The sequence below is a fragment of the Rhinatrema bivittatum genome, chromosome 2 (assembly GCF_901001135.1).
Source record: "Rhinatrema bivittatum chromosome 2, aRhiBiv1.1, whole genome shotgun sequence".
NCBI lineage: Eukaryota > Metazoa > Chordata > Amphibia > Gymnophiona > Rhinatrematidae > Rhinatrema > Rhinatrema bivittatum.
This window is the reverse complement of record NC_042616.1, coordinates 37,775,571-37,795,934: the sequence shown is the minus strand read 5'-3', so window position 1 is coordinate 37,795,934 and position 20,364 is coordinate 37,775,571. Positions and strand designations below refer to the sequence as shown.

The following is a 20,364-nucleotide window of genomic DNA, read 5'->3' as shown; positions in this document are numbered from 1 at the left end:
TCCTCTGGATCATCAGGGGGACTGCTGCACTGCGGCACTCACACGCAGTAGCGGATAAGTGAGGACCCCGAGTACATGACCCTGATTTAGATGGCGTCACTGACTCTGAAGGGTGCCCCTGTAGAAAAGTCTGTAGTCTCTGGAAAATTCCACTCAGGAAAAGGATGACGGGTCCATACTAAGCCCCACAGGCACAAATCTGACATCCTCTGACCGAGTATTCCCTAGGCCAGCGGTTCTCAACCGGTGTGTCGCGACACACCAGTGTGTCGCCAAGCACCGGCAGGTGTGTCGTGGCTCCCGGTGTTCCACTGCCCCGCTTGTGCTTCCCTTCTCCCTAGGAGTGGGGTTGAAGACTGGAGAAACGCTGCGCACCACCGCGGGAGGCCAGGCCGGCAGGGCCGAAGAGAAGAGAGGCCTGCGTGCCGCCACCAGCGGGACCGAAGAAAGGAGAGACCCTGCTCACCGCGGGAGGTGGCTAGAGAGAATTTGCACGCCGCCGGAGGTCAGGCCAGAGGCGGCTGAGAAGCGGAGGCCAGGTTTATTGGGCCAAACAATGAGAAGAGGCTCCATGTGAGCTTGTATGTGTGTGGTAGAATGGGTGCCTGGGTGCATGAGTGGGAGCTTTGTGTGTGTGTGTGAGTGGTAGAATGGGTGTCTGGGTGCGTGAGTGGCAGCTTTGTGTATGTGTGGTACAATGGGTGCATGAGTGGCAGTCTGTGTGTGTGTGGTACAATGGGTGCCTGGGTGCATGAGTGGCAGTCTGTGTGTGGTACAATGGATGCTTGAGTGGCAGCTTTGTGTGTGTGTGTGTGTGTGTGTGTTAGAATGCATGCCTGGGTGTGTGAATGGCAGATTTGTGTGTGTATGTGGTAGAATGAGTGCCTGGTGAGTGAGAGCTTGTGTGTGTGTGTGGTACAATGGGTGCATGAGTGGCAGTATGTGTGTGAGTGGTTGTAAGTGACAGAGTATGTGTTAGCTTGTATGCAAGTGACAGAGCATGTGTGTGATTGAGACAGACTGGTCAGGGAGGTGACTGGTGTGTGTGTGTGAGACAGAAACTGGTCAGGGAGGTGACTGGGGTGTGTGTGTGTGTGAGACAGAAACTGGTCCGGGAGGAGACTGTTGTGTGTGTGTGTGTGTGTGTGTGTGTCTGTGTGTGTGTGTGTGTGTGTGTGAGTGAAAGACAGACTGGTCAGGGAGGTGACTGGTGTGTGTGTGTGTGAAAGACAGACTGGTTAGGGAGGTGACTGGTGTGTGTGTGAGACAGAAACTGGTCCGGGAGGAGACTGTTGTGTGTGTGTGTGTGTGTGTGTGTGTCTGTGTGAAAGACAGACTGGTCAGGGAGGTGACTGGTGTGTGTGTGTGTGAAAGACAGACTGGTCAGGGAGGTGACTGGTGTGTGTGTGTGTGTGTGTGTGTGTGTGTGTGAAAGACAGACTGGTCAGGGAGGTGACTGGTGTGTGTGTGTGTGAAAGACAGAGACTGGTCAGGGAGGTGACTGGTGTGTGTGTGTGTGAGTGTGTGTGTGTGTGTGAAAGACAGAGACTGGTCAGGGAGGTGACTGGTGTGTGTGTGTGAGAGACAGACTGGTCAGGGAGGTGACTGGTGTGTGTGTGTGAGACAGAAACTGGTCAGGGAGGTGACTGGGGTGTGTGTGTGTGTGAGAGAGAGACAGAGACTGGTCCGGGAGGAGACTGGTGTGTGTGTGTGTGTGTGTGTGTGTGTGTGTGTGTGTGTGTGAAATACAGACTGGTCAGGGAGGTGACTGGTGTGTGTGTGTGTGTGTGTGTGAAAGACAGAGACTGGTCAGGGAGGTGACGTGTGTGTGTATGTGAGAGGGAAAGAGACTGGTCAGGGAGCTGACTGGTGTGTGTGTGTGTGTGAGAGAGAGAGACTGGTCAGGGAGGTGACTGGTGTGAGTGTGTGTGAGACGGACAGAGGCTGGTCAGGGAGGTGACTGGTGTGTGTGTGGGACAGACAGAGACTGGTCAGGGAGGTGACTGGTGTGAGTGTGTGTGAGAGAGACAGGTCAGGGAGGTGACTGGTGTGAGTGTGTGTGAGAGAGACAGAGACTGGTTAGGGAGGTGACTGGTGTGTGTGTGAGGAAGAGATACTAGTTAGGGAAGTTACTGGTCTGTGTGAGACAGAGACTGGTTGTGACTGGTTGTGGGCCCTAAGGAAGAGGACTGTGAGGACAGAGCTTCAGCAGCCCTTGCTGCTTCTGGTGAGTGCTATTGGCCTGCAAGGGAAAGGAATAGGAGAGTTGCTGGAGAGGGTAAGTAAGGCAGCTTTTTAAGTTTATTTTTCTTGATTGACTGCCATTTTAATTATTGGGTATTATGTGATGTATCTGCTGTTTTGAAATATTTTATTGATATTTGGACAATTTTTAATAATTTTTATGAGTTTTTAATTGTTGGATGTTATTCTGTTCATCAGCTGTTTTGTAACATTTATTAGTATAGTTTAACAATTATTTCTTAGTGGGTATCTATCTATAGCAGCTTGGCTTGCTCTGTTTTCCTAATAGGAGGCGTATTAGTGTTTAGGGCCTGGTTAAATATTTGTAGTGGTAAATTACTGTCTTTTCATAAGGAGGGGTATTGTGCTTGCCAGTAAAGAGAGTTTGTTTTTCTTTTACTGAGATGTCATCAGAACCAAAATATCTTTTTTTGTATGGTGAGCTGTACAGGTAATGCCCTAGTTCTGCTCTGCACCCATTTTTGGGGGTCGAGGGAGGTCCTGAGGATGCAGAATGTATATTTACATTTTGCCCCGTGACGGTCACATGTTCAGCGTGTCACGCATGTGAGAACCATCTGTCAGGTGTGTCCCGGCTGAAAAAAGGTTGAGAACCACTGCCCTAGGCTATCAAATCATGGAAAACTCCTTGTCATTAAAATTGTTTGCCTGTCCTCTTTGCCGCTTTCTTCCTAACTTTGGATGCCCTCCTCAGTATCCTACCTCTTCTGTGAGATCTCAACAGGGTAGGAGCAATCCCCAATGCTGATGAAGAATAAAAAATGGCATTGGCTCACCTGAGGCCTACACCATTAATATCTGCCATACAAAAAAACGGCCCTGGAGGGGAAGGAGAGACTGGGGATTCTACAAATGGGGAAGACACTGAGCAGGATGTCTGGGTACGTTGGTGGGTGGGGAGAGGGTCTGAGGTGTTTAAAATAAAATACGTCTGGTAAAGGAAGACTGGGGATGAGGAGGAAGGGGACATGCCCCAGAGTGGTCATTTTTAATTTGTTTTGGGGTTTCTTGGTTCTTTTTTTAAATTTAATTTTCTTGGGTTCATTTATTAAATGAAAACATCTCCAGTGCACGCCTCTAAGTAAGAGAGAGAGGATCAGAAATGAAGACATAAGAGAGGAGGAGGTTTAGAAATTGCAGGAAGACGAGAGAGGGAGTAGAAGAAAAACAGGGGGAAGAGAGACAGAATAGCTATTTGAAATTTGAGGCACTAGTCAAGTTTTGGAGGTCAGGTATGGGGCTAAAGACTGGGACTCTGGCTACTGAATATTCATGTGCTGGCCAGTTGGGGGAAGTGGGATATGCCACCACAAGCCAAAGAGCTGGGGATGGAGGGGGTTTCAATAGCAGCCTGTGGACACTTTAAATTGTAGTCCATGGCCGGGATTGAGTGTTGCCCTGAGCAGAGATCTCACATTCTTTGCCAGCTGCAGCAATTCAGGATTTACAAATGTGTAGCACTCAGGCTCTGCGGTTTAGTAAATTCCAGGGAAATACGCTATTTTACCACAGCTTAAACTAACCCCAAACTGATCCTTGCAGCACGCACCCACTTTTCACTTTTTAACCAAATCTCACCAGAAAATCCTCTACTACTACTTTGCATTTATATAACACTTCCGACATACACAGAGCTGTACAAACAGTACAAAAGAGACATTCCCTGCTCAATGAAGCTTACAATCTAATAAATCAAACATACAGATCAACAGACAATTGCTAAAATTATTTAATGAGGCTGAAGGCAAACCAACAGGCTAAAGATTTAAAAGTAGATTCAAAAAGGTGGGTTTTTAGATGGGACTTAAAGTGAGAGAGGTAGCATTCAGAACTGTCTTTATCATGATGTGCTAAGGCTGCTAATACAAATGTATTTATTTGGATTTATTACACACCTCTTTGAATAAGAAATTCACTCAAATCAGGATGCAACATACTAAAATGGCAAAATACAGTCAGAGACTAAACTTGACAATAAACATCTCAGAAAAAGAATATGCTATAACAGCAAGCTCGACACACTCATATGTAAAATTATCCCTTACCCAGTGAATTGAGCATCTGATAAGTCTCCTTCATCACCTCCTTATAAAGCTCCTTTTGCCCTTCATCTAAATCCTCCCACTCCTCCTGAGAGAAACAGACAGTGATATCCTCAAATGTCACTGGGACCTGAAACACAAATCAGAAATGCATTTCACACTTTCTTCTACACAACCATCAGAACTCCCAGGGATGGGGCTTGGCAGAGTAAGGGGAGAATTTTCTGGATGTAAGTAGTTCACATAATGCAGTCCCAGAGCAGGAGTATAAGAACTGAAAACTAGTTATACACTAGATTGTTGCAATATTTGTGTAATTTGGGAGTTAAAATGCAACTAAGTTGTATTTTAACATTGTAACATTGTTTAGATGAGTGAATGAGAGTGGTATGAATGGTTTTGATGTAATTAGTATGTTTCATGTATTTTAAAAGCAAGTGTTTAGAAATAAAAATTGAGTTATTTAATTGTGTACACGGGTATATTGTTTTGAGTATACACAGAACCTGGACATAGAATCTCAATTTGTTTGACTCCTGACCTCTCTCCTTACATTCAGGAGGGTCCCAAAGTGCCTTTTCCTCACCCCAGATCCACTCGGGGTCCTATTAAAGGTGAGGCTGACTCTACAGGTTAGAAAGCTGCAGCAGGGTTTGTACAGAGAAGGCGGGACGTTGGAGACATTCTCCTACCTGAGAAGAAGCTCCTGCAGACATTTTCGTCTCTGCTTTTGCTGCTTTCAGGATCATACATTAATTGTGGGCTCTTTCTCAGGCTGGGGGAGAGCTGACAGTTTGAGCTGGTAAAAGGAAGGGAGAAGAAAAGACGGCAGAAGCTTAGATTTGGGGCTAAAGATTCTGCAAATGAAAGAAGAAAAGACAGTGCTTCTCTGTTTCTGTCCAGCACGACATTTCCCCTTCCTGTTGGGCGCAGCCTGATGACATCAAACAGGAGGGGGAGGAGCTTTACACTGAACACTGTCACTGCTGCTTGGAACCTTTACAGGTTCTTTATGAATATTCACTGGCTCATGCTTCTGTCTGGGCTTTTAGATAAAATTACCAAATCACACTCCTCTCCCCTTCCTTTAGTACTCTTTCTTTGCCAGCATCAGCATCATACATCGTAATTTATTTGCATACCTGGGAACATTTAATTTTCTGTCACCCTGAGATTGTCAAGGGGGGGCGGTAGAAGCATTCTCCCTCACATAATAGCACATTCACACGTTCACTCACACACATAGGTGCTTATTCTCACACACTTCTCTCCCTTGTCCACACACATACATGCACTTTCACTTCTCTCCCTTTTTTACACATACACACTCTCTTCTCTCTTTTCTACACACACACATACATTCATTTCTCGCCTTCCACACACATATATATGCACTCACTTCTCTGTTTTCCCTACATACATACTCACTTCTCTTCCTCTTCCATACATATACGTCTCAAACACACATATGCACACTCAGTCCTCTCTCTTTTCCACATACACTCATACATGCATACACACATATACACTCATTCACTTCTCTCCCTCTTCCATACACGCATACATGCATACACTCTCATTCTCTCTTCTCACTTCGATTCTCATTAGCCAAAGGAGTCTCCTCTTTCCCCAGGCCTGCAGGACATGTGCTTCACTTCCTCATCCTGTAGCGACAGGCCGCTCTTCAGAGGCAAATTGCATTGAACACCAGCCTGAGCTTTGTCTGTTTTTTCTCTGTCTCAGAATTTGTGTGTGTGTATATAAGACATTTTTGCACATACTATGAGAATTACTGAGTAGTATTATACTGTACAACTGTAGTTCACTGTATAGTCATAGCCAGTGTTATTATTTGTAAGGGTTTTGGGTGGATCCCTGGACCTGTGGCAGATGACCACGCCCACGGGGGGAGTCCCGTGAGGGGCCACAGGTCAGGTTCAGCTTAGAACACACACACACACTCTTAGTTCTTTTATTATACAGGATTGGTGAACTACCAGAGATGGCAGTAATGAGCTGGAAAGTAGCCCGGTTGGGCTTGTAGTCCCTCAGGCTCTGGAACAGTGATCCCACAGTGAACATAAGAAATTGCCATGCTGGGTCAGACCAAGGGTCCATCAAGCCCAGCATCCTGTTTCCAACAGAGGCCAAATCAGGCCACAAGAACCCGGCAATTATCCAAACACTAAGAAAATCCCATGCTACTGATGCAATTATTAGCAGTGGCTATTCCCTAAGTAAACTTGATTAATAGCCGTTAATGGACTTCTCCTCCAAGAACTTATCCAAACCTTTTTTGAACCCAGCTACACTAACTGCACTAACCACACCCTCTGGCAACAAATTCCAGAGCTTTATTGTGCGTTGAGTGAAAAAGAATTTTCTCCGATTAGTCTTAAATGTGCTACATGCTAACTTCATGGAATGCCTCCTAGTCCTTCTATTATTCGAAAGTGTAAATAACCGAGTCACATCTACTCGATCAAGACCTCTCATGATCTTAAAGACCTCTATCATATCCCCCCTCAGCTGTCTCTTCTCCAAGTTGAACAGCCCTAACCTCTTCAGCCTTTCCTCATAGGGGAGCTGTTCCATCCCCTTTATCATTTTGGTCGCCCTTCTCTGTACCTTCTCCATCACAAATATATCTTTTTTGAGATGAGGCGACCAGAATTGTACACAGTATTCAAGGTGTGGTCTCACCATGGAGTGATATAGAGGCATTATGATATTTTCCATTTTATTAACCATTCCCTTCCTAATAATTCCTAAAATTCTGTTTGCTTTTTTGACTGCTGCAGCACACTGAGCCGACAATTTTAAAGTATTATCCACTATGATGCCTAGATCTTTTTCCTGGGTGGTAACTCCTAATATGGAACCTAACATTGTGTAACTATAGCATGGGTTATTTTTCCCTATAAGCATCACCTTGCACTTATCCACATTAAATTTCATCTGCCATTTTGATGCCCAATTTTCCAGTCTCACAAGGTCTTCCTGCAATTTATCACAATCTGCTTGTGATTTAACTACTATGAATAATTTTGTATCATCTGCAAATTTGATTACCTCACTCGTCGTATTTCTTTCCAGATCATTTATAAATATATTGAAAAGTAAGGGTCCCAATACAGATCCCTGAGGCACTCCACTGCCCACTCCCTTCCACTAAGAAAATTGTCCATTTAATCCTACTCTCTGTTTCCTGCCTTTTAGCCAGTTTGCAATCCACGAAAGGACATCGCCACCTATACCATGACTTTTTACTTTTCCTAGAAGCCTCTCATGAGGAACTTTGTCAAATGCCTTCTGAAAATCCAAGTATACTACATCTACCGGTTCAGCTTTATCCACATGTTTATTAACTCTTTCAAAAAAGTGAAGCAGATTTGTGAGGCAAGACTTGCCTTGGGTAAAGCCATGCTGACTTTGTTCCATTAAACCATGTCTTTCTATATGTTCTGTGATTTTGATGTTTACAACACGTTCCACTATTTTTCCTGGCACCGAAGTCAAGCTAACCGGTCTGTAGTTTCCCGGATCGCCCCTGGAGCCCTTTTTAAATATTGGGGTTACATTAGCTATCCTCCAGTCTTCAGGTACAATGGATGATTTTAATGATAGGTTACAAATTTTTACTAATAGGTCTGAAATTTCATTTTTTAGTTCCTTCTGAACTCTGGGGTGTATACCATCTGGTGCAGGTGGTTTACTACTCTTCAGTTTGTCAATCAGGTCTACCACATCTTCTAGGTTCACCGGGTTTCTTGAATACAAGCTACTGCTGCCTTATGCCGTTGTACAGCCTGAAGAATCGTTTTCCACTTCCATTCCAAGAGACTATCCGTAATTTATCCCTCACGAGCCACATCCTATAAAACATGCCAGATAGCCAAAATTCCAAGGTGGGAAGTCCCCATCCATACCTCCCCCCTTTCCAAAACTTCCACCTCCATTTCTTTCTATAGCCCCCTTATCTTGTGACACTTTTGGATTAGCCCATGGCCTTGGTTCAGTAACTGAAAAACCGTTCCAGACCTTAGTATGTTGGAACATTTCTGACATATTTCCCCCTCCCACATCCCTCTATATCTCCCAAAACGTAATAGTGACTGTTCTCTCAATGAGAACATGAGGTTCGCGGGTTATGTATATGGGTAACCCCCCTTCTCTTTAGAAATAACCCTGAACATAATGAAAGCAAAATAATGCTTGTGAGCTACTTAAAAAAAAACAAAAAAACCCTTTTCTAGATTTATATCCCCGCTGTGAGCTCTAATTCTGAAAGAGAACAAACAGAATGCAGTTAACATCAAAACAGGGAACATCAGGTTTTAAAGTTGCCATTATCATCCCACTCAGTCCTCAATAGGAGCAAGAAATTCTATACGAGGCTACGGCAACTTCCAGCCTCAAATCGCCAAAAGTTCCACATGAATTTTAGAGAACACAGACTCCCTGCCAAACAGCAGACACAGCACCCGCATGTAGTGTGGTTCATTGTAATGAGACCGATTCCGGTGCAACCTTTACTAACACGTTGACGACTCTCCTGCGATCCCATGGTCGGTGAAACTCCAGTTCCAGAGCTTATTCAGTTCGGGCCTACGCAAAGACTATCTCCGCCATGATCATTATGCACTCCACTATGGCTCACCTTAGAAAAGTACTACCATCTTGAGCGCTCTCCATCCTCTGATGTGCCGGCATACACTCCAGCTGTCCTGCTGCATGCACACGACCTTCTCCATGAGCCTGGGTAAAAATTAGGATCCACCACTTTAAATCAGGGAGTAGAACAATAGTTACTAAGTGAACTGTGAGCCGGCACTCCTCACCTAGGTGGAGTGATATTATGCCCTTAATCTGAAAACAAGCAAAATCAAAATTTCCAGAACATTCTGTGTAAGCAAACTCCATGTTGAATTTTCAAACTTTATTGCGATTAGAAAGGCCGAATGCCAAATCTAAAAATCCGTGCTCTAATTTCAGCCTCTCGATTTAGCACCCCAGATGGTGAGCTCGCTCGCTTCTCATAACCCTCTGCAGCTCCGGCCTATTCAAGGGCCCCGGGAGCCAGGCTTCTAAAAGGTTTGCAAGATTGGGCTCCACAAGATCCTCCAGGAGACCGATCAGCCCTTATATTATTTCTGTGGGAGCAATGCTCCAAGCCGTCAAATCTTCCCTTCCTGGGAGCGTAGCTGTTTCTCACGTTTACTGATTCTACCCTCCAAAAACTAGCGCCTCTCCCTCCACGTTCTCTAGTTGAGAGCCATATAAGTCCGTGATAGTTGATTTTAGGTCCCCTACCTGTTACGAAATGGCATATAATTTTATCATTTAGAGCAGAAATGACCGCATTTGTTAATTCAAATATCAGATTGTGGGAGAGAGTCAGATGACAGATGCATCCCGCTGCGGCAGCCATTTTTCCTCGCCGGACTTTATATCTTTTTTTTGCCCCTTTGTTGGCAATAATTCCAGTTGATTTTGGCATAAATCTGTCTATGGCCATATATACGTTCACCTAGGATGATTCAGTATCAGTACTTGAACATTATGAGGTGAGATGGCTGCCGGTTTGAAGGGGAGGTACCCGGAGTTCTGAGGAGTCTGTCCTCCCAGGCTCACCATATCACGTGACCTCCTGAGCCGACAATTTTAATGTGCTGTCCTCTATGACGCCTAGATCTTTGTCCTGGGAGTAAGTCCTAACTTTAAACGTATTATGTAACTACAGCATGGGTTATTTTTCTCTATAGGCATCAGCTTGCTCTTGTCACATTAAATTTCACCTAGTTAATGCTATTCTGATGCATTGGGAATTTTAAAAAAATGCACCTAGGGTGGAAGCATCCCTGACAGGCTATCAAGTAAATACTATTTTTTTTTTTTCCATAGTGCTGGAATCTTAACTCTAGCCCTGATCCTGAAGTCTCTCTGCATCGGGGAGTACTGCTTAACGCCCTCATTTGCATGGGATTTCCATGTGAGGGTGCTAAGTAGTACTCTCTTTTAGAAATGCACATTTTCTGCATGCAGAACTCCTTGCTGCATCAGCAGCAAGTTTTGCACCCAGAAAACATGCACTGAAGTGCAGGCAGAAAGGTGCGTTCAGCTGGTCACACTTTTCAGCATCAGCCTGTGAGTGAAGCAAGAACATGGTGCAGTTCCCTTACTTCTCCCCTGAGGAGCCAAACAGTGGGATGTGCTTTTGAATTCCAGATCCTCCTCCACCCTGTCTGAGGCTGGGGAGAGTGAGTGGTGCAAGTCAGTCTGCCCCGCTCCCAAGGCAAAGGATAGCCTGTGGAATCCAGGTCATAGAGAAGGAATGTGCCTTAAGGGCCAAGGAGGGAGAGCAGCAGAGTTGCTATAGAGGATAATTTTCAGGAAAGGGGAAATTAGTGACCATCGGGGGTGGAGGAGGGGGGGAGAAGAGGATTTGAGAACCACTAGAGATTGGGGTGAGACTTAGGGGGTACAGGACCACTGGGAGGAGATAAGTATCACTGAAGGAATCGTGGGGGTGGAGATGGGGGCTTGGGATAGAGAACCAGAATCATCAAGGGAGAGAGGAAGAGGAGGATAAAGAGAAAAGGCCCCATTACTCTACCCCTCCTCCTCCTCCTTACCCCATCCACCCTCCATCTACAGCCCCCAAATGTTCAAACCTCCCCCCCCCCCCCCCCCCCCCCCCCCCCCAGTTGTCCTTCACTGACCAGTCCCTGTGGCTGTGTTTATGAGAGAGCGTTCACCTCTGGACCTGGTCCTTCCCCATCCCAGCCTCCAGCCACAGGTCATACATACCCTGTTCTCACACTACTTTCCCCACATACAGACCATTTCACCTTTTTTTTTTTTTTACTACAAATTAAGCCCTAGTTATACCCACCTTTCGGTCTGCATCTGAATGAATACTTTGAGAAACGCACACAATTTCACAAAAAAAATGGCTTTGTGATTCTGCATATCTGGTGTTTATTTCTATTCTCACACTTGTTACAGTTATGCAATGTATGCTAGTGAGAGACCTCGGAGACCATTAAAGCCGAGCTTCTGCACCCATCCTTAGAGAGTCGTCAGGTTCAGGATAAGTAACTCCAATATACTAATTCTAGTCCTCAAGAGCAACAATTAGGCCAGGGGTTCAGGATATTCATAATGAATATGCATTAGCTAGATGTGCATACAACAGATGCAGCACATAGAAATCCATCTTATGCATATTCATTATGGATATCCTGAAACCCAGTTTATTTGTGGCTCTTGAGACTGGAGTTGGCCACCGCTATCGTATAGTTCTCTTTACTGGTCTTATCTCAGTAACTTCTGCTAAATTTGTGTACATTCACTTGTCCTTAGAAATGTGTATACATCTTCCTGCTCAAGTAAATTTATGCTATAGTCTTTAGTCAGAGATTTTTTTTCAGTTTTTCTTAATTTTCCATTATGGAAAGTTGTCTTTTAGTCCTATGTTGAACCTCAGATGGATTCTTGCTTTTTGTTCTCTCAATGAAGCATTTACTCCAGTGTGGATTCTCAGACATGACTTTCCAGTGAACCATTTACCACACTCACTACATGGGAATGGTTTTACACTACTGTGAATTCTGTGTGAAGAATTTACCAAACTCCATCCATGTAAAAGGTTTTACTCACGTATGGATTCTCTGGTGATTTGTGAGAGATATCTTCTGAATGAAGCCTTTACCACATTCAGTACAAATATAAGGTTTCACTCCTGTATGGATGCTCTGGTGCCTTGTGAAATGTGCCTTCATTCTAAAGCATTTACTACACTCAGTACATGTAAATGGTTTTTCTCCAGTATGGATTTGCTGGTGTCTGGTGAGGCTTGCCCAACGAGCAAAGCTTTTACCACATTCAGGACATATAAATGGTTTCACCCGAGTATGGATGCTCTGGTGACTTCTTAAGTATTTCTTACCACTAAAACTTTTACCGCATTCAGTACAGGTAAATGCTTTCACTCCAGAGTGAATTATCTGGTGGTTTCTTAAATACCCCTTACTACTAAAACCTTTACCACATTCAGTACATGTAAATGGTTTTGCTCCAGTGTGGATAATTTGGTGAACTCTTAAGTATCCCTTACTACTAAAATTTTTGCCACATTCACTACATGTAACTCCTTTCAGTCCAGTGTGGATGTTCTGGTGACTTGTTAAGTGTGCCTTCATTCTAAAGCTTTTACCACACTCAGTACATGTAAATGGTTTTTCCCCAGTATGGATTCGGTGGTGGCTGGTGAGGTGTGTTCGCCGAGTAAAGCTTCTACCACACTCAGTACACTTAAATGGCTTCACGCCAGTGTGGATTCTGTTGTGAGTTGAGAGAGAGTCTATGCAATTGAACTGTTTACCACATTCAGTACATGTAAATGGGTTCACTCCAATATGTATTTGCTGGTGGGTTAAGAAGTGTCCCTTCTGACCAAAGCTTTTACCACACTCAGTACAGTTAAATGGTTTCCTTCCAGTGTGGATGTGCTCTGGGTGAGATCGCTGCTGTGATTTCAAAGTCTCAGGAACCCTGAGGAATATCCCACATACATCACATTCACATCTTTCTGCTGTTGTCTGGTTTCTCTGCTCTTTTTCACAATGTATAATAGTACTTTGTTCACAGGGAGCAGAATGTCCTGTTGAATTTCTTTGCTTTATTTTGATGTATTGACTGCTGCAGTTTTCCCCCCACTCCGAATAGGAAGTAGCATTCTCTGCATCTCCTTCTGATAACATCTTGTTCCCTTCTGGATTGCTACTGAGCTCCCAGTGAAGAGTCTCTGTATTATCATATCTGGGATTATCATTTTCTAGATAAAAAGTAAACATTAGGCATTACTCTATGAGAAGGACAGGTTATTGAACTCCGTAATACAATATCATTTGTGTTTTCTTACTGTATTGCTATTCTGAAGAAGACACAGTCTGAAAGTTTTATTAGCATTGTGTCCTAACCCTGGCCTGTAACATTGTCTTGTCCTATTGCATGTGAAAGAAAGGGAGGATGCAGAAATGTTTTCTGTTTCTGATGATCGTGGAGGACGATTTTCAAAAATTACAATACACAAAAAACCCTTGAAATCAACTTCACATATACAAACAAACAACTGCAAATTAGATGGCAGAAAAATTGTGTAAGTGGGTTAAAAATAAGTGGCTACAGCATTGCCCCTTCTCAATTCAAGAATGTCTGCTATCATCATAGTCCATTCACCACTAGTGCAGCATTGGAATTACAGAAATTCAAATCTTTTTTTTTATATTTTATTAGAATTTTGTACAGAACAATTCCATTGATACAGTAACATGTTCCAGAAAGCAGTTCAAATAACAAAGCAGGTATCATTTGATAATTCAAATCTTTTTAAAGGAATAAATATTTCCCTTCCAACCCTTTACACCACTTGCGTCAATCCCGTATAAGATTTACGCACCCCTGAAGAACTGACTGTTGTTTGATCTCCTACTTGGTTACTCTTCAAGTTAAGTTTATAAACTACTTATTGTTTTCACTATATTAACACTATGTTTACCCAATTCTCCCTTGCTCTCTTGTCCCAAATTGCAACACCCTGTTTTTTGTAACTTCCTCCTATTCATTTGGTTATCCCCTGTTATGCTGTAAACCGGTACGATAAGATTTATCTTGAGCATCGGTATATTAAAAGATTCTAAATAAATAAAATAAATAAGAATGTAAACATGCTCATGTATCCAAGGCAAAGTCGAAAGAAGTCCCCAAATCTTGAAATGTGGACTTTGCCTTGAATAATGGGCTAAGTGTTCATGAGCTTATCTTCATTCTTATTTAATTCTTTGGAAAGACTTAAAAAAAAAAAAAAGGGGGACGGGACTCCCCGTGAAGCAGCCGGACAGCCCGCACAACTTACTACTGCTAAGTACTGAAAATATTAAAAAAAAAAAAAAAGATAGGAGGGGTTATAGGTGTCAGGGAAGATAGGGGAAAAGTCAGGCAGGGGGTTTAGGTTCCGCTCATTTATTGGAATGGACTGGGAGGGAACTGGGGAAAGGCCCCATTGCATCGCTGCGCACATAAACTAAAATCCCTGGCACCCGCACGCACAGATATAAAAATCCACTACCCACACGCCCGATTTTGTAACATGCGCTTGTCGGTGCGTGCATGTTATAAAATCAGCACGCACATGGATGCCCACACAGTTCTTTTACAATGTACATTTTATGTTTCAATGCCTAGAGATGGTGGCTTCCGTATGTTTGGTGGGGCCCCATGCATTCAAACGTAAGAAAGAAGTCAGAGGTGGCAGCAGGTGGGGTATGAAGTGCTGCTCTCCTCCTGCTAGGGAAATGGGGAAGAGCATTGAGCCAGGGCTGCACCTACTGTAGCACACAGGACTTTCCCACAGTGCACCAGTAAAGAAGCTCTGTCTATGACTGGTGTCTGTAACGGAAACCCTGCAAGGGATTACAGAGATCTCCAGAGGAGCTTGTGAAGGGGTCTCTGCAGTTCCCAGCTGCTCCTTCCACTCCTCATCTCAGTAGTTTTACCCCGGTCCCTCTTATTCTTGGACTCACCTGAGCAGCTGCTTCTCCCAGTTTCTCTTTCCTCTGATCCTGGCTCATCCCTGATGTACGGCTCTTCCCCTCGTTCAATGTGGGATATGATATCAGGGGTGACAGTCAGAGAGCCTGTTCCTGGGATAAGAACAATGAATTAGATTTCTCATCATCACTCTGGGTGCGATGCCTCCCGAGTAGAAAACTTTTCAGCACTAAGATATTGATCTGCCAAAGTGAACAAAAATATCCAAATCCTCAATTACATACGGCCCTGAATGTCCCAGGAATATCACATACAGCCCTCTGTTCATCTCTTCAGTCCCCACTACGAATAGCGCAATATATTAGCAGCCTCATAATATACACGAGGCTCATTATCCGTTATTTAGGTAGAATAGGCAAGGCCGTACCCAAGAGGTCTAACATCAGAGGTCCCCAAATTCATTCCTAGAGGGCCACAACCCAATCAGGTTTTCAGGATTTCCACAATGAATATGCATGAGATCTATTTGCATGCTCTTCATCTATTGTATGCCAATACTTCTCATGCCCTGTTTGACGTAATCCTGAAAGCCTGGCACTTTTCATCTTCCTTAACCTCCCATCCTCACAGAACCATCTTGTGCCAAGGATCCTACACACATGCTCTCCTTGGTATGTCCAAATGTGATCTCAGAGTCTAGGCACTAGGTGTCACTGTAGAGCAATGATACAGGCTTCCCTCCCCTGCGGGCTGAGTGCTGCGGCTTACAGCCAAGTGCATTGTGCAACAAAGCAGCAAACCACAACCTGTAGTATACAATACCACCCTTCCTCAGGTCCCTCAACATTAGCTACTTCTCAAACTGCCCCCAAGCATTCATAGCTTCTCTCCATCAGATTTCAGCCCCTTCTCCCCTCGCTTTCTGCATTCACCCCTCTTCTATGCCCACAAATCATTCCTGCCTGACTGGAGCTCTGGCTGAATCCCTCCTCAGCTGGAGCAGACACCACACAGCAGAGAAGACAGGAGGGGGAAGGGCTGGGGCAGGGGACAGAAGTTATTCTCTACTCTTTACTACTGCTGTGTGAGCTCCAATACAGCTCCTAACCTCCTATCATCTGCAGTGCAGCCTGGTTGCTATGGGTACAAAAGGGAGGGGCTGAAGCAAGGAGATCCAGGACACTGTCCAATGGAGACAGGATCGTGCTGGGCTTAACACCATCAAGGCAGAGAAAATGCAGCACACTAGTTGAGATGCACTGACTTAGAACACCAATGTACTCCCACTGGGAGAAAAAGAACAAACCTAACACTTATTTAATGTGGACTTGTTTTGGAAAGTGTTACTAAATATTATTTCCTCTCTTATTTCTCATGTAATACTAAACTCTCCTTGGTTCTTTTATTCATGTATACAGTAGGCTTAAAATGCCAATAAAGAAATTTAAAAAAAAATTTCTCAGTAAAAGAATAGGTAATAGCAGCAAGTTTGAGGCATTCATAATTAAAAATGTCCCTTACCCAGGGAGCTGAGCATCTGATAATTCTCCTTCATCACATCTTTGTAAAATGCCTTCTGCCATTCTTCTAAACCCTCCCACTGCTCCTGGGAGAAATAGACAGCGATGTCCTCAAAGGATACTGGGACCTGAAACACAAACCAGAAACACACTCAGCACCTTCTGCATCTCATCCATCAGGAGCCCTCCCAGTGCTGGGGCTCAGCAGGGCAGGGGGAGAGTCTTCAGAGTGCAAATAAGACATAGTATATAACAGACCCAGAGCAGGATTTTATGAGTAAGAAACCAGTTATACACAGAGCATGGGACATAAAATCTCATTTTGTTGGACTCCTGATTTTTCTCCTTACACTCAGGAAGGGCCCAAAGTGTCTTTTTTATTCCCCAGGTCTGCTTAGTGGCCTATTAAAGTCAGGTCTGACTTAGCAGTGTTTGTGCAGAACAAGCAGGAAGTTGGATGCAATCTCCTACCTGACCAGAAGCTCCTGCAGGCATTTTCCTCTTTGCGTTTGCTGCTTTCAGGATTAAAAAAAGAATTGGGGGCTCTTTCTCGGGCTGGAAAGAGCTGAGTTTTTGTCTTTTGCAGTGCAGCTCGAGGGTTGCTACAGAGGCATACGAAGAGTGTGGTTTCTTTGTAGGTCGCTCTTAAGTCTGCAGCACATGGCAGTTCCTCTTCCTGCTGGGCGCAGCCTGATGACATCACAGAGAAGGGGAGGAGCTTTACACTGAACACTGTCGCTATGGGGTGGAGACTTTTCTCGTTCTTTATGAACAATCATTGACTCAGGCAGTCAGGCTTGTATCTGGGCTTTTAGATAAGATTACCGAATCACACTCTGCTCCCCCTCCTTTTCCTTGCTTGCATTAGCAGTTTACATTCAGGCCAGTGCCGAGCGCACTGTTAACCCGCGATTGGACGAGCGTTTTCGACGCGCTAGCATTACCCCTTATTCAGTAAGGGGTCGAAAACGCGCGTCCAATCCCCCCGAACCTAATAGCGCCCGCAACATGCAAATGCATGTTGATGGCCCTATTAAGTATTCCCGTGCGATTCAGAAAGGAAAATGTGCAGCCAAGCCACACATTTTACTTTCAGAAATTAGCGCTTACCCAAAGGTAGGCGCTAATTTCTTCGGGCACCGGGAAAGTGCACAGAAAAGCAGTAAAAACTGCTTTTCTGTGCACCCTCCAACTTAATATCATGGCAATATTAAGTCGGAGGTCCCAAAAGTTACAAAAAGTTAAAAAAAAAATTTGAAGTTGGCCCGCGGCTCGCAGGTTGAAAATCGGACGCTCAATTTTGCCAGCGTCCAGTTTCTGAACCCATGGCTGTCAGCGGGTTTGAGAACCGACGCTGTCAAAATTGAGCGTCGGCTGTCAAACCTGCTGACAGCCGACGCTTCTGTCCAAAAAGAGGCGCTAGGGACGCGCTAGTGTCCCTAGCGCCTCTTTTTACCTCTTTTTACCGCCGGCCCTAATTTGAATACTGAATCGAGTTTGTCTGCTCTCCCGCGGACTTTACTGTATCGGCCCTACAGTAAGGGGTAATAGCGCATGGAAAAAGCGCGGCCAACCCCCCCTCCCCCTCCCCCGAAACTAATAGCGCTCATCACATACAAATACATGTTGATGAGCCTATTAGGTATTCACCCACAATACAGAAGCAAAATGTGCAGAAATTAACTCCTGCCAAAGGAGTTAATTTCAGACTGCACCGGGCAAGTGTACTGCTTTTCTGTACACCCTCTGACTTAATATCATAGCGATATTAAGTCGGAGGCTCCAAAAATAAAAAAAAGAAAAATCTTTAAAAAAGAAAATATATATATATGCCCGCGGCCCACGGGTTGGAAAACGGGCGCTCAATTTTGCCGGCGTCCATTTTCTGAACCCATGGCTGTCAGCAGGTTTGACAATTAATGTTTTGGTTTGGTTTTTTTTACTTTGTAGTTTCAGCGCTGTTACAGTTGACTACTGTGCATTTTGCGTACTTTAATCTGTCAGCTTCCTGCAGTCAGCACACACTGTTTTGGCTGTTAGGGATAGAGGGGAATGCATTAGATGGGAACCATTTTATATATAGTGGGGAGTGGGGCCCTAACACAATTATTCACGGTTTCCTCAAGCTCCTAGTAGGGCTAGTTTGTGATGGTGGTTGTAATGTGTTCATTGGGGATAATTTGGGTCTGAGGATAGGAAGAGAAGATGAAACGGGGATTCGGGGGGGAGGGGGAAAGGAAATTGCGACCCTGTACTGCGAAAATTATTACGAATAAATAAAGTAGGTACTAACCGGATTGTAGAGAGAGAGATGGTTGGGCCTTAGGGTGGGGAGCCCTGGCTAATTGGTTGCAAGAGGCAGGAACTTGGTGCATTCGTACAGCAGTAATTTTCGCTGTATTACATGGAATGTAGGGGCATTGGATCAGGGGTAAAGAGGTATAAAGTTTTACCCGCCCTGCAGAAATGGAGAGCACAGGTGGCTTTGATACAAGAAACACGCTTGGATGCCAGGGAACATCAGAAACTATGAGGGCAAGGGGTGGGAAAGGTTTATTCCTCCAAGTCAGGTAGACGAAGGGCTGGAGTGGCAGTTTTGGTGGGGAAGACTGTACCTTGCCAGGAAACTAAAGTCATTTCGAACCAGGTGGGGAGGTATTTGATTGTGGAAGGGAAATTATTGGGGAATCCTAGAGTGTTTTTGTAATATCTATGTCCCGAATGCTTATGACCATTCTTTCTTTCTTTCTGAACCTGGCGCGGCTTCTATTTCCCTATAGTACTTCTTCTTCTCTATTAGGTGGAGACCTAAATTGTAGGGGTGTGCATTCGTTTTGAACGGATTTGTAATCCGCAACTTATTTTTTTCAAACTGAAAAAAAAGGGGGGATGCGCAACGCATCGCGACTTCCAACGTATTCAACATATTTCTGTTGAATACGTTGAACCGCGAGGCGCGCGCTTTTCCTCGCCGCCATTAGCTGCGAGCTCAGAGCCCCGGATTACCACAAAATGGCGGTGCCCCTGCGGTAACCATGCCAACCTGTCTGACCCTTTCCTGTGAATCGCAGTGACTCACAGAAAAGGGTCGGACAGGTCGGCATGGATACCGGAACGCAGCATATCCGCACTGACATTTGATGAGCAGCACTGAATGCAGCCAATCGCGCTGTCATTCAGTGCTCTCTGTGCATTTTACTGACAAGCCAGCAGTATATAAACAGCAGCACGAGGAGCCACGCACTTATTTCCAGCGATTCTGTGGGGAGGTGGGCTGGCAGGCAGAAGCAGAAGCAGAAGCAGAACCAGAACCAGAAGTGATAGAGAACACAGAACAGATACTAGGCTAGGCTTAGGCTAGCAAAGGAAAGAAAAATATTCCTTGTCTTGCTTTAGTGCCAGGGGTCAGCTACAGTCACTAGTATTCCTGTTTCTTTCAAGCAGTCTAGTGGTCTAGTCAGCTAGCACTGACCACTATTTACCATTGAGGGTGTTGGACTGGCTTGGAGAGAGATATTATTTTCAATGTCATCCATGTTTCTGGAGTGACAAAAATTCCTGCTTTATTAAATTCCAATTACTTAGTCTGTCAGTGCAGTGGGCATTTTTAACAGACTGAACATTGTTCTTGAGTGGGTCTGTTCATTTGTGCATTTTAAACAGACTGAACATTGTCCTTGAGTGGGTCTGTGCATCTGGGCATTTTAAACAGACTGAACATTGTCCTTGAGTGGGGCTGTGCATCTGGGCATTTTAAACAGACTGAACATTATTATTGTGGGACAGTGGGCAGTGTTACCACTCAGTGACATAAAATCCATAATGTCAGGGAAAGAGAGATGCAAGCGACTTATTGGGACTGGCAGTGGAGGCACCGCAAAAGACACTAGTGCAACACCACCAGTACAGCTAAAAAGGCAACTGTCGCAATCTAAACTCTTTGTAGGGGATGGCAGTTCCATGGCAAAAAAACCGAAATCGGA

General features: G+C 44.5%; 2 protein-coding genes across 3 annotated transcripts in view; both read right to left on the bottom strand.

Moving 5' to 3' along the window:
* The window catches only part of LOC115083854 (oocyte zinc finger protein XlCOF6-like), a 34,871-nt gene extending 29,648 nt beyond the window's left edge, over window positions 1-5,223 (bottom strand). The window contains exons 1-2 of the mRNA XM_029587891.1: window positions 5,000-5,223; window positions 4,311-4,437 (exon numbers count right to left, since the gene is read on the bottom strand). Of these exons, the coding sequence (XP_029443751.1) occupies window positions 4,311-4,437; window positions 5,000-5,056 (184 nt within the window). The 5' untranslated portion in view covers window positions 5,057-5,223. The remainder of the gene's footprint in view (window positions 1-4,310; window positions 4,438-4,999) is intronic.
* Window positions 5,224-11,271: 6,048 nt separating this feature from the next.
* Window positions 11,272-17,099, bottom strand: LOC115083853 (gastrula zinc finger protein XlCGF26.1-like). Of its 2 annotated transcripts, none has more exons than XM_029587888.1 (4): window positions 16,853-17,099; window positions 16,383-16,509; window positions 14,894-15,013; window positions 11,272-13,146 (listed from the first exon to the last, which is right to left on the bottom strand). In XM_029587888.1, the coding sequence occupies exons 1-4, from the start codon at window positions 16,874-16,876 to the stop codon at window positions 11,966-11,968; spliced, it is 1,452 nt and encodes a 483-aa protein (XP_029443748.1). In that variant the 5' UTR covers window positions 16,877-17,099; the 3' UTR covers window positions 11,272-11,965. The 2 variants fall into 2 exon arrangements, with proteins under 2 accessions (XP_029443748.1, XP_029443749.1); XM_029587889.1 differs by having other exon boundaries at window positions 14,894-15,007.
* Between the last annotated feature and the right edge of the window lie 3,265 nt (window positions 17,100-20,364).

Coding starts and splice junctions, on each gene's coding strand:
- LOC115083853 (XM_029587888.1), bottom strand. CDS start 16,876: ATGCCTGCAGGAGCTTCTGGTCAG. Junction 16,510..16,852: donor CTGCAGGAGCTTCTGGTCAG/GTAGGAGATTGC, acceptor TTTGTGTTTCAG/GTCCCAGTATCCTTTGAGGA. Junction 15,014..16,382: donor TCAGATGCTCAGCTCCCTGG/GTAAGGGACATT, acceptor TTCTTATCCCAG/GAACAGGCTCTCTGACTGTC.